Source organism: Oryctolagus cuniculus, chromosome 18 (genome assembly GCF_051225735.1).
Source record: "Oryctolagus cuniculus isolate XC-2025 breed Fujian yellow rabbit chromosome 18, ASM5122573v1, whole genome shotgun sequence".
NCBI classification, from domain to species: domain Eukaryota; kingdom Metazoa; phylum Chordata; class Mammalia; order Lagomorpha; family Leporidae; genus Oryctolagus; species Oryctolagus cuniculus.
This window is the reverse complement of record NC_142884.1, coordinates 11931604-11944717: the sequence shown is the minus strand read 5'-3', so window position 1 is coordinate 11944717 and position 13114 is coordinate 11931604. Positions and strand designations below refer to the sequence as shown.

Here is a 13114-nt window from a genome sequence, read left to right as displayed (position 1 = left end):
CACAGGGCGGCGCGCCTCCGCCCCTGTCCCCAGGCTGCTGGGCATTCCCAGGAACGCCTCCGTCCACAGCCGCTGGGCCACAGGCTCCCCGGCGGGTGAGGTGGGTGAGCCACGGCCCCACCGTCTCACTGAGCCCTCCTGCCCCTAGCCTGGCCCTGCAGCGGGGCGCCGGCCCTCAGGGGCCTCCATGTCTGCGCCTCAGGCTGCAGCTGTGAAGCGGGCGGTCCCCATCCTGCCGGAGGGGAGAGAGGGCGAGCACACTATGGCATCGGCTCAGGCAGGAGGGGCGGCGCGGGGTCATCCATGACCACGCATGCTGGGGGCCTTCCCCGCACACCATGCAGGCTGCGCTCAAACCTGCTCTCCCGCTGTGTGCCTGGAGAGGGCGTCAGAGGCCCGCCAGGCTGAGGGTTCAGCCCAGGACCGCCGCCACAGCCCCTGACCTGTGCGTCTGACCGAGCACCCCACCACGGCCCCTCAGGTGGGACGGGAGTGTCCGGGGCATTGCCAAGGGCACGGTGAAAAGACGGAATCGCAGCAGGCTCGGTTCAAGCTCTTAATTGGCTTTCGCGTGCGGTTCTAGCAGGGAGCAGCACTGCACCTGGAGCACCAAGCGTCCGTTCAGCGCAGCCGGGGAGGCAGGGGAGCAGACGCAGGCGCCGGTGGGCTGCCCGCCCAGAGCTCCCTTCTTGCTAAGGCAGGCGCGTGCACAGAACAGCGGCGGCGCGGTTGGTTGGCCCCAGGCTGCTGTCAGTGCACTGATTAAAGCCGAGGGAATCTGTGCTGGGCTGAGGCTGGCCTGTTGGGATTCAGCCCTCGGTCTCCTTTCTGACTTGGGGGTGTGCAACTTTGGGGTGATTTGCTCCACTTTGGTTGCTCGGTTTTCCTAGCACAGGCTCTCAGCCCACACCAGCGGCCTCCTTTGACATGTATGTAGAGACACGTGGGGGAAGGCATGTGGAAAGGGAGTGGAGCATCCACGCCCTCCGGCTGCACCACCCTCCAGGAACCTCCACATGCTCAGCTGTCAAAGCCGCCCAGACCAGGCCTCTGGGTGTTTATGGAGGCTTCCTTCCACAGGCCTGAGTGATCAAGTCACTGGTGAGCAGCTCCCTTCGGTCTGGTCCCATCTGGGCAGGGCGAGGCTGTGGGGCGGGGACTCTGGGCCGTTGTTAGCCTCCAGGCAGGAGGGCCGCCTTCATTGTTGCCCAGGTTTGTCAGGTTGGGGGAGGCACCAGCACCCACCGGGCCCTTGGGAATTCTGGCCTGGGGTTTGAAAGCGCAGTCCGCCACTTGCTTAGGGCTCGTCTCTGCTCTGGCACTTTGAGTGGTGGCCCAGGTCCCAGGCGCCATGCCAGGCAGGAGCGGCAAAGTGGCGGTGACGTGGGAAATGACAACTGAGCAGCCGTGTGGTCACCACACCGGTGCTGTCCTGGGGAGCTGCGCGATCCCACCAGCTGTGGGGACGCTGCTCTTGCCCTGAGTGTGCTGGCCCCGCCCGCTGTCATCCTGTGTCACAGCCACTCCCCTCTGCGACGGACTCGGAGGAGGTCTGTGCACCTCCGGACACATGCCTGTCCTCTTGTGTGCACAGACCAGCGCTGTGGCTTCTCTCTGGTGTTCTGGGCGTGGGCACCTGCCAGGGTAGCATCTGTTCCCGTGGGTAGCCCCCAGGATTTTTCCACCTGGGGGTCCACCTGCGGTCACTAGCCGTGTGGGACGGGCGCACAGGCCGCTCTCCCTGCTGTTCTGGGCCTGGGAGGGCGTGAGGGGAACGCGTGCAGGTGCGTCCGTTTCTGCGTGGCTGCAGCTCCCCTAGTGTCGGCCGTCTCATAGACCTAGGTGGCCGCCCCGAATGGGCACACAGAACCCTGGGAGGGGCTCCTTCTGACGGGCATCACATGTCTTCCTTTAGGGCCCCCTAAAAGTCTCATGGGACGGTGCCACGGGTGTCCTGCAGCAGGCGTGCTTCCACTGTGGCCAGTGACAACCCAGACCTGGGGGCTTTCACTGCTGATCAGTTTCCCACCACTGCGAGGGCAGCCTGCTTTACCTTCTTAGGGCAGAAGGCGTCCTCGCGTGGCTCGTCCTGCTGGGAGCTGCCATCCATGCCCCACGCAGCCTTGCTGGCCAGTTGAGAGCCATTGACCCGCCCTCTGTCCGGTTTCCTCCTTGTTTCTCCAGGTGGCACCCCCCACCCCACCCCGGGCAGCAGGAGCCCCCAGAAAGCACTTCCCCTTTGTCATGGACTCTGCCGTCGCCCTGTCCCTCGTGGGAACTCCAGGTTTCAGCATCATTTTGTGTCCTCGGGCATTGAGGTCCCTTCAGGGAGTGCCCCCAAGTGGGAGTCACCAGCCCAGTGGTCCTCGGTAGGGGGCTCATAGAGACTCACGTCCTGAGCCCAGTTTCGGCTTCACACAGGGCTGTGCCAGGGAACTGGTCCCGCCAGCAGCCCGGCTCCTGTTCTACCGGGGTGGGGGCTCGGGCAGTCTTTAAGACAGGCAGAGAGAGGTCTCCTGTCCTCTGGTTCATTCCCCAGATGCCTGCAACAGCCGGGGCCGGGCCAGTCCCAAGTCAGCAGGGACCCAGCTATTTGAACCTTCACCTGCTGTCTCCCGGGATGTGCGTTAGCAGGAAGCTGGAGCTGGGGACAGGGCCGGGACTCGAACCCAGGCCCTTCAGTGTGGGATGAGGCCGTCACAAGCAGCAGCTCAGCTGCCGCAGCAAATGCACTTCCAGGCTGGGACAGGCTTATGGGCTCCCGCTAGTGTGCTAGTGGCTAGAAGGCGGGTCCGCGCCTCCTGCCCTGGGCGCCAGATGGAGGAAACATTCCCTACGTGGTCCAGCTTCGGGTGGGTCTTCAGCCTAGCAGGTAAGATGCCTGCGTCCCAGGTTCGGTGCTGGGGTTTGATACCGGACCCCAGCTTCCTGCTGACGCGCCCCCTGGGAGACAACGGGGACGCTCGGGTGGCTGGTTCCTGCCTCCCAGGTGGGAGACCTGGCCTGAGCTCCCGGCTCTCAGCTTGGGCCCAGGCTACCTCGGATTGGTGTGGGTGTTTGGGAGTGACCCAGTAGACGGAGCTCTGTGTTTGTCCCTGCCTCCCAAATGAAGAGCTAACAAACCAGCTCCCTCCCAACTGTGCCCTCATTTTCCCAAGAGCAGCTGCACTAGGGCTTTAGCATCAGGTCTTGGTTACACAGTGCTGGTTAGGGACACAGCACCCCTCCCGCAAAGCATCACAGGGCCAAGGGATGGGGGCTTGAGACGCTTGGAGGAAGTGGGGACGAGTCAGAAAGGGACAGAAAGAACCAAGTGCTGCACCCCGGTGTCTTACGCAGACAGGAGTCTCGGGTCAGGGAAGTCGTTTTCCGCGGCGTCTGCCTGGGGACGCTCTTTCCTGCTGCGCTCCCTGATGAGCTGAGGGGGCTCCCTGGAGCCCTGCTGGCCATTTTCTTTCTTTTGAGACACAGAGACAGAGAGCTCCTATCCATCGCTTCACTCCCCAAATGCCTGCAACGTGCAAGCCTGAACCAGGCTCCAGGAAATGAGCCAGGTCCCCCGTGTGGGTAGCAGAAACCCAGTTACTTGACCCGTCACTCGCGGCCTCTCGGTGCACAGGAAGCTGGAGTTGGAGTCAGAGCCGGGAGAAACAGAGACACAGCTCGCGTTCCAGCTCCGATGATCCTGCTGACCCTCCCGTCTTCACAGTCTCTGAGCCCCACTGTGGCCCAGATAGGTGTCACCAGGGATCTTGGTTCCACAGTGCCTGGGAGCCCCGGGACTCTCTTTGCCTCCCCCTAATACCCCATTCTACCTGCTTGTGTGCATAGGCTTCAGGTCCCCAGCAGGGGGTTGAGCAGAGACCCCAGCTCTGTCCGCAGAGAGAGTCTTCCGTCCACTGCTTCACTCAGATGCTGCCAACAGCCAGGGCTGGGCCAGGCGGAAGCAGGAGCCAGGAGCTCCATCCTGGTCTTGCATGTGGGTGCCAGGGGCCCAGGGGCCCAGGTACTCTGCCTGACTACCGCCCCGGGCAGTTTCAAGTCCGCTTTCTCTGGCACCTTTGCTCTCCCACACTAAACGCCCCCCACCCCCCGTTAAATACCGCAATGCCTTCCTGTTGGGCGATCAGCAGGGGTTTCCTGGGGTCACCCCACCTTCAGTCCTGCTGTGGGTAAGACCTTTGTCTTAGTCATTTCTTATTAACCTCCTAGAGATTCCACCCTGCTGGGGCAGGCCCCAGGCCGCTCTTTCTCCTTTCAGTTTCCTTCCTATCAAGGTCATCGTCAACTTTGGTCCTCAGAAACCCTTAAAAAATGTCTGTCTGCCCTCTGCCCCTGGACATTCTCTTGTGGATTAGTCTCCTGTTCTGAGACTGCAGATCCCATCAGGCTTGCTCCAGGGCTCAGTTTTGCGCAGTGAGGTCACTTTGGGGGCCCCTCAGCCACAGCAGTTACCATAACCTGTGTACCCACATCCGGGTCCTCATGACCCGCACAGGTGACCCTGTGGGAGGGTCCCACTGGCATTTGTTGGGGGGACAGGCATCCCCGTCCTCATGTTAAACGGCCATGCAGTGGTTTCTCTCCAGGCCACCGGGCTGGCTGTTCCCTCAGGAGTGGCCTCCTGGTGTCTGGGTCCCGCACAGACCTGTGCTGGGCCCATTGTGAGCCCTGGGTCCCCCTGAGCCCGGGCATGCGCTTCCACTCTGCAGCATCTGAACCCAGGACCCTGCCCCTGAATGGGTCTGCCCTGCCCTCGCCCTGCACAGTTTACGGCAGGCACCTCAGCACCCAGCACCTGCCAAGGGAAGGGTGCCTCCCACTCGTACCCCCCGCCCCTCCCCACGCTGCCTGCCCCCTGCTAATTACTGTCTTAGAGGCGCTTTCCCTGTCCCTGGGGAGTGGCTCAGTGGCTGCGGCCGGAGCGCAGAGCCTGGAATCCGAGCTGTCCTCGCAACAAGGCTGGGCCTGGCCCCTCTGACTCTGCCTTTGGCTGCTGCAGACAGCAGTGAGCAAGCGGGTGCCTGTTTCGCTGTCCTCTTGTTGGCCTGCATTTCCTCGCACACCCAGTGGCCCAGCTTCCTGGGGCTGGGAGCTGCCTCTGCAGTCCACTGGCAATGGCCTTGGCTTGTTAACCCCCTGCTCCCCAGCCCGAGGGCCATCTGCAGTAGGATTTCTTGAGCTGTCACAGTGCTGGCTGGAAAGGGACCGGGGCCTGCCGGATCCAGAGCCAGCATTTTGGCGTGAATTGTCGACAGCGAGCTGCACCGTGGGGCAGTGCAGGGTGGGAGCACCGTCCTTAGGGAGAAGGGTGCGTTGCTTCTGGGCTGGATGGGGTTGTAAGGGGCTCCCTCAGCACTCTGCAGAGGCTTCTGTGGCCTAGGGTCCCCGAGAAAAGTGGGATTCTCCTGGCCGGCAGCCGTTCGGCCGCCTCCGTCACAGCCCCAGCTGAGCGCCCCTCGTTCAGGTCACTCCTGACGCTGTCCGCTGGGAGATGGCACTGCACCCTGCAGGCAGAGGGCTCGGGCCACATGCCAGCCACGGCCCAGGGAGCGCCACCTGTGGTCTGGGTTCATTCAGTTGTCGGAGCGGCCACAGCGCTCCGAGGAGACGGCCTGTGTGCACTGGATTACCAGGAAGTCCTGCCCCGCCCGCGGGGAGGGCTGCAGAGCCTCCGTGTCCTCTGGGTGCCCTCCTCACAGCCACCCGCGCGCGGGCTCAGCTCCCCTGAGGCTTTGCGGGCTTCTGCAGACGCCTCCTTCCCTAGGCGTGGTCTGGCATCACTGGCCCTCCCAGTGGGGCTGGGAAGTCACCACCCCCCGTCCTGCCGTGGTCTTCCCCGGTGCCAGCCAAGCACCTGCTAGCCCACAGCACGGGCAGAGGCACTTCGCACTGTGCAGTTGCGTGCCGATCCTAGAACCCAGTCCAGGAAGCACGCGTGTGCCACAGCTCCTCCCAGTCCTCCCACGCCCCGCGCCTCCTGCTGAGGGTGGCCAGGGTGTGTGCCGCAGCTCCTCCCAGTCCTCTCACGCCCCGCGCCTCCCGCTGAGGGTGGCCAGGCCCTGACTCTCCCCCACTCACGCCAGCCATCGAGGACGAGTACAGCGGACCCAAGCTGGAGGACGGCAGAGTGACAATCACCTTCATGAAGGAGCTCATGCAGTGGTACAAGGACCAGAAGAAACTGCACCGGAAGTGCGCCTACCAGGTAACGCGCCTGCGGGTTCTGCCGGCCCTGGGCGCAGAGGCAGCGTCGTGTGAGCGTCGCGTGCGAGGCCGTGCGGGCTGCAGGATTCCAAGGTGGATGAGTGAGACAGCTGGGGGTCTGTGCGAGACTTCCCAAGGGTGGGGTCGACAGGCAGGTGACACGGAGGTGATGGGGGGAGTGAAGGAGCCAGCGGGACCTGGCTGCCTGTCGGTGGACCCAAAGGCAGAGGGCCTGGACGCGGGCCAGCGCTCTGTCCCTGTAAGACCACGCGTGAGAGGCTTCAGCAGTTCGTGGAGAATCATAGAGTCATCCATGCATCTCAAAACCTTTTTACACCAAAATCAACTGAACTTTAATTTCATTTCTCGTGAACTTGAAGTCCCCGTGTAGCCTGTGGCAGCCTGGGCGTGGCTTCTGTGACAGGAGTGACTTCTGGTTGTGTGAGAGCCGCGGGGAGTGGCCTCCCTGCGCAGGCCCCCGAGGTGCGGGCAGAGAGGCAGCCGGGAGCCTGCTTTGCGTCCGCTTAGTGTAAAGATGTCGGTGGACTGCGTCCTCTCCCTGGAATGAGCGGCACGCCTCTGTGAAGCAGCGAGTCCGATGGGCTGACAGGCGGGCTGTGGATGGGAGGGCTGAACAGTCACCTTCCGTGTGACGTGGGACCGCGGGGCAGATGGCCGGCAGGTAGCGTCCGGATCCCTGGTGCGGGCTCCTGCGGACGGGAGCAGAGCCCTGCCATCATCCTGCGGCTGCCTGTGGAGGCGGCTGTTCCCCCGCTCCTCGCTGTGCGGCTTCAGCCTCTGACCTGGAGCCGTGGCGTGGGTGCCCTTGTTTTGGTTGTGGTCTGCTGTGCCGTGTCCCTGAGCCTCCGGGACGCCTTGCCTGGACTGGGGAGCAGGCTGGCGTCTGGCAGCACAGTCAACACCCACACCCAGGCCTGGGACCGCCTCCTGCTCTGCTTCTGATCCAGCTTCCGGGGCCGCAGGCAAAGGCCCAAGTCCTCGCATCCCTGCCACACACGTGGGAGACCTGGATTGAGCTCCTGGCATTGGCCCGGCCACTCCTGCCTGTTGCAACCAGCGGGTGGAAGATCTCTCTGCCTTTCAGATAAAATGAAAACAACACTGTTCAGAAGGACGGTGGGGACCGAGGCCTACAGATTTCCCCCAGAAGGGGGCGCCCCTTTCTCCTGGGGGCTGCGGGGCAAGGCCACCCAGCCTGGTGCGCAGCGCAGGGCGGCTCTGTCTGGAGACAGCTCACTATGGCTGTGTGTTTTGAGTCAGCGGCTCCTGGGACCCGGGAGAGCCGACTCCAGCCCTGCTGCCAGCCTTGGGCCTCCGGGAGTCTGCCGCACTCGCCACGCCCAAAGACTGCTGAGGGGGCGGTGGCCAGGCTCCGCAGCTTCTCTGTCCCACGGGCCCCGCGGCCCGGAGCTCTCCAGCATCCTGCTCTCCACCATCCTGCGGTGTGTTTTGTTTTGTTTTGTTTTGACAGGCAGAGTGGACAGTGAGACAGAGAGACAGAGAGAAAGGTCTTCCTTTGCCGTTGGTTCACCCTCCAATGGCCGCCACGGCCGGCGCACCGTGCTGATCCGATGGCAGGAGCCAGGTGCTTCTCCTGGTCTCCCATGGGGTGCAGGGCCCAAGCACTTGGGCCATCTTCCACTGCCCTCCCTGGCCACAGCAGAGAGCTGGCCTGGAAGAGGGGCAACCGGGACAGAATCCGGTGCCCCAACCAGGACTAGAACCCGGTATGCCGGCGCCGCAGGTGGAGGATTAGCCTAGTAAGCCATGGCGCTGGCCCTCATCCTGCGGTTTTTAAACTTCATCATTTCCCCAGCTTTTTATCTTGGAAATGCTCAGAGCTGCAGAAGTGTAGGCACCCGCACACCCCCAGGCCCCTGGCGCCGGCTTGTGCTGGTGCACTCGGCCTGAGTCTGCGCACTGCGCTCTCCCCATGCACCTGCAGTCAGGTGGACAGACTGCGGAGGCCAGCTTCAGTCTGTGGGAGGAGCACCTCCATTTCCAGATGGAGTTTCCCTCCCCAGCTTTCCCCGAAGCACCCTCTAAGCTGTTTGTGCAGCGCCGCAGGCTCCATTGAAGGCAGAGCGCCACAGCAGGGGCTGGGCTGGGCCAAAGCCAGGGGCCAGGAACCCAGTCCAGGTCTCCCCCGCGGCGGGCAGGAACCCCCTTGGCCGTGGCTGCTGCCTGCCAGGGTGCGCACCAGCAGGAAGCGGAGTCGGGGTCAGACCAGGCCTGCGGGCTGGAATGCAGATGCCCCGTCCAGCAGGCTGAGCGCTGGCCCCTGGTGCTTCTGCCAGGATCCAGGAGGCTCACTGCCCGCCCCCCTTCCAGATTCTGGTGCAGGTCAAGGAAGTCCTCTCCAAGCTGAGCACGCTCGTGGAGACCACGCTGAGAGAGGTGCGCTGGGGGCGGGGCCTCTCGGACACCCCCACCCGACCCGGTCTCTGCATTCTCGTCCCCTGACTGTCTCCCCCGACTGTCTCGCATGCGGCTTCTTGGTCTGCCCTGACCTTTGCCCCTCCCCTCACCTCTGCCCCCTCCCCACGTCTCTCTCTGGGCCCCTCCCTCTCCGGTGGCCTCTTTTCTTCCAGACAGAGAAGATTACGGTGTGCGGGGACACCCACGGCCAGTTCTACGACCTCCTCAACATATTTGAGCTCAACGGTTTACCCTCAGAGACCAACCCCTACGTATCCTTGTGTGCAGAGCCGCCTCGCCCACCCCAGCCCTGGTCGTCTCGGGGAGGGGAGCCCCTGGAGAGCAGGCTCTGCCAGGGAGGGAGCGGCCTGAGCCGTGAGCAGTGCCCAGGTGGGGGGCAGTGGCAGGCTGGCCTGGCACTCCAGGCTCCTGGCTCGGTCAGCTGTGCTGTGTGACCCGAGCCAGTGGCCGGCCTGGTGTCTCTGAGCTGAGGTGCCGTGTGACCCGAGCCAATGGCCGGCCCGGTGTCTCTGGGCCCGATGTGCTGTGTGACCCGAGCCAGTGGCTGGCCCGGTGTCTCTGAGCTGAGGTGCCGTGTGACCCGAGCCAGTGGCCGGCTCGGTGTCTCTGGACCCGATGTGCTGTGTGACCCGAGCCAGTGGCTGGCCCGGTGTCTCTGAGCTGAGGTGCCGTGTGACCCGAGCCAGTGGCCGGCTCAGTGTCTCTGGACCCGATGTGCTGTGTGACCCGAGCCAGTGGCTGGCCCGGTGTCTCTGGGCCCGATGTGCTGTGTGACCCAAGCCAGTGGCCAGCACCTGGCAGTGCCCACGCCACATTCCATCCTGGCTTTGCCGCTCCCCAGTGGTGGGACCGTGGCTGGTTATGTTGCCTCCTGGAAACCACCCTGGTTTCCTCTGGTGAGTGCCAGGGCCGCCTTGGCGCCCTGAAGGGTTTGCAGAGAGGATTCCGGGCTGACGAGCGGTCGCTTTGTTGGCCACCAGGTCTGTGAGCTGCTGGTGGGGGCCCTGGGCCTGTCCTGAGGCAGCTGCAGCAGACTGCACACCGGGCAGGGAAGGGCCTGGCACGGCCTCCTGAGCCCCACTGAGTCCCTGCTCCTGGGGGAGAGCTCACGGGAGCTTGGGGGCCAGGCGAGGGGAGAGGACAGCCCCCCACCCGTCTGCCCCAGCCCGCGGCTGTTTCCTTAGCGGGGTGGATATTCAATGGCGACTTCGTGGACCGCGGCTCCTTCTCCGTAGAAGTGATCCTCACCCTTTTCGGCTTCAAGCTCCTGTACCCAGACCACTTTCACCTACTTCGAGGTGAGCCACAGGGCAGCAGGCTCAGGTCCCTGGGGGCTGGGGGGCACTCACTCTCCCTGGCCTGATCTGTAAAGCAAAGAAAGCCATGGCAGCTGCACGTACAAGGGTCCTGGGGCAGTTTCTGTCATGTCTGTGTTCCACCTGGGTCCGTGTGAGGGCGCAGGTCCGGGCAGGGCCGCTGGAGGAGGGGACGGGTGGAGCTCTGGGCTTTGATGGGGGCTGATCAGGGCGGAGTCTGGGGCTGGCTCTCAGTGGTTCCCACCTCCAGGAGGCTGCTGGACACCGGGAAGAGCAGGGCAGGTCTGGTTCTCACGTGAATGACAGCCTGGGGCAGGGGCTGCCCTGTGAGAGGTCGGGCCAGTGGGGAGGGGCGCAGAGAAGCAGCAGAGCAGGAGGAGGGAGGGAGTGGGCTCCTCTGGTCAAGACCCTCCCTCACCCCCGGCCCCTTGGGACTGCCAGCCTGGAGGGTACACAGTGGGAGGACTCGGCCACTGCCCAGGACGGGGGGGGTTTCGTGCCTCGGCCACTGCCCCGAGGGTGGAGCTGTCAGTAGGGCAGGGCCTGGGGCCTGGGTGAGATCTCCCAGTCCAGTTGCTGCCTTCAGGAATGGTCTGAGCGCAGGGTCCACCCCTCTGGCTGCTGCGACGGGCCGCTGCGGGCGCTGGGACTGACTGGCTCGGGCTGCCTGCCACATGGGCAGTCCAGCCTGATGCCCAGGCCTGCACCTGCGGGTGCCGGGCGGGGGGAGACGGGGGACCTGCGGGCTGAGGGCTCTCCCTCTCCCGCCGACGGCCAGGCAACCACGAGACGGACAACATGAACCAGATCTACGGCTTCGAGGGCGAGGTGAAGGCCAAGTACACGGCCCAGATGTACGAGCTGTTCAGCGAGGTGTTTGAGTGGCTGCCGCTGGCCCAGTGCATCAACGGCAAAGTGCTGGTGAGGACGCGGGGATGGGCACCCGGGCAGGGGCGCGGCCGGCCCTCCCCCCCCCCCGGGCACACGGGCAGACGGGCGGGGCCGGCCCTCTCCTCACCTGGCCACCCCCTGCCCCCCAGATCATGCACGGGGGCCTGTTCAGTGAGGACGGCGTCACTCTGGACGACATCCGGAAGATTGAGCGGAATCGGCAGCCCCCAGACTCAGGTGAGGAGGTGGGGCCAGCGCCCCGGCAGGGCGCAGCAGGTGAGCCTTGGGGCCCCTGCTGGCCGGGGGGCTGGAGCGTCCACGGGCAGGGCGAGGCTGTGGGGAGCCCTGGGAGCCCATCTGCTGGCCCTTGGAGGGAGGCTGCAGCTCCGTGCACCTGTGCGAGTGTCACACAGGGCTGGGGGTGCAGCATTGGAGCCGACTCCCCGAGAGCAGCAGCTGCCGCCCGCGCACAGTCGGGCGAGCCTGGGGCAGCTTGGGGGTGGGAGGAGCCCACGGTGTGGCTGGCGTGAGCTCGGCTGGACCAGATCCTGCAGGGGAAAAGTAGGTGAATGGGGTGCGGGGAGGTCGGCAGGGAGGCTGGGGCTGGGAGGGCAGGCCCGGCAGAGGAGGGCCCCGTCCACCCGCCTCGGGCCGCGCTGGGGGCTGGGCACAGCCGGCCAGGAAGCCCCTGACGCCTCCCTCCACCCCCCAGGTCCCATGTGCGACCTGCTCTGGTCGGACCCACAGCCACAGGTGAGTCTCGGGCCCTCGGGGGCGGCGGGGGTGGGGCGGCAGTCTCTGAGCCCCGTCTCCCGCAGAACGGGCGCTCGGTCAGCAAGCGAGGCGTGAGCTGCCAGTTCGGGCCTGACGTCACCAAGGCCTTCCTGGAGGAGAACCACCTGGACTACATCATCCGCAGCCACGAGGTCAAGGCCGAGGGCTACGAGGTGGCGCATGGTGGCCGCTGCGTCACCGTCTTCTCTGCCCCCAACTACTGGTGCGTTCCCGCCGGCCGCCCTGCCGGCCACAGGTTTTGTCTGGGTTCCAGTTACTTAAGGCCGAGCAGCAGAGGGGATGCCGCGTGCCCTCCCTTGCCCTTCCCCGTCTGGGCTGTGGTCTCCGCCGACACCCCCAGTGTCTCCCAGCGATGGCACGTCCCCCGCCAGAGGCGTCTGCGCCATTGCCAGAGCCCAGTCACCGCCGTTCCCCGCGTCGCTGGTCAGAGCAGCACCGAGCGAGGGCCCCGTTTGCGGTCTCGTCCCCGAGTCCCCGTCCCATTCCCCACTGCCCCAGCCGGGCCGCTGGGCCTGCCTGGCTGCCTGTGCTCCCGGCGTCTCCTGGGGGCGGAGCCAGCGGCGCCATCAGACCTCAAGTCTGGTCTCCGCTCCTCTGCCCTGGGAGCCCCGCCCGCCTGCCCTCCTGTCCCTGTGTCCTGGCACTGCCCTTCCCAGCCCTGGCCCTCCAGCCTCCTGCCTGTCTCCCTCTGCCCCTGCCCAGCCCCTGGCCACACTGACCACTGCCCCGCCCCTGCAGCGACCAGATGGGGAACAAAGCCTCCTACATCCACCTGCGGGGCTCCGACCTGCGGCCCCAGTTCCACCAGTTCACAGCAGTGGTGAGTGGCCCTGTCCCCTCTGCCGGGCGGGAGGCCGGGCGGGGGTCTCGGCTTCCTGACACCAGGCTTTTCCTGTTCGCCCGCAGCCTCACCCCAACGTCAAGCCCATGGCCTACGCCAACGCGCTGCTGCAGTTAGGGGTGATGTGAGGGCGGTGGCGGCCTGCACCCCAGGACCCCTCCGCTCCCGCCAGACCCCGGGCTGGGCAGAGCAGGCCCGCCCAGGGCGACGTCGGACCCCCTTTTACTTTGTAAAGTTTGTATTTATTCCCCTTAGGTGTGCAGAGGGGGTGGGGGCAGAGCGAGGGCTGGCCAGGGGGCTGCTCCCTGGACGGAGGACGGAGGTGGAGAAGCTGGGGCGGGGCTCAGCCCGGGCATTCAGGAGGGAGACCGCCGCGGGGCGGGGCGGGGCCGAGAGGCTGCCCTGCCCCCCTCGTTTGCATGGCTCCTCCCCGCTAAAGCAATAGGGCCCTGCCATAGGAAGACCCCAGCCAGGGTCATCAGGGAGGCCTCGCCTGCACCCCCACCTGAGCTCCAGGGTGGGGCTAGGCTGGGGCCTACCCCCTCCCCCAGCTATTTTATGTCTGTAATTAAATATGTTAAAATAAAGTCATTATTGTAAGTCA

The 13114-nt window shown here is 65.2% G+C and overlaps 1 protein-coding gene across 1 annotated transcript in view; it reads left to right on the top strand.

The window, feature by feature from the left end:
• The window catches only part of PPP5C (protein phosphatase 5 catalytic subunit), a 24896-nt gene extending 11782 nt beyond the window's left edge, over positions 1-13114 (top strand). The window contains exons 4-13 of the mRNA XM_051837415.3: positions 6087-6208; positions 8560-8625; positions 8820-8918; positions 9860-9965; positions 10762-10904; positions 11024-11111; positions 11587-11627; positions 11693-11871; positions 12408-12489; positions 12576-13114. Of these exons, the coding sequence (XP_051693375.1) occupies positions 6087-6208; positions 8560-8625; positions 8820-8918; positions 9860-9965; positions 10762-10904; positions 11024-11111; positions 11587-11627; positions 11693-11871; positions 12408-12489; positions 12576-12638 (989 nt within the window). The 3' untranslated portion in view covers positions 12639-13114. The remainder of the gene's footprint in view (positions 1-6086; positions 6209-8559; positions 8626-8819; positions 8919-9859; positions 9966-10761; positions 10905-11023; positions 11112-11586; positions 11628-11692; positions 11872-12407; positions 12490-12575) is intronic.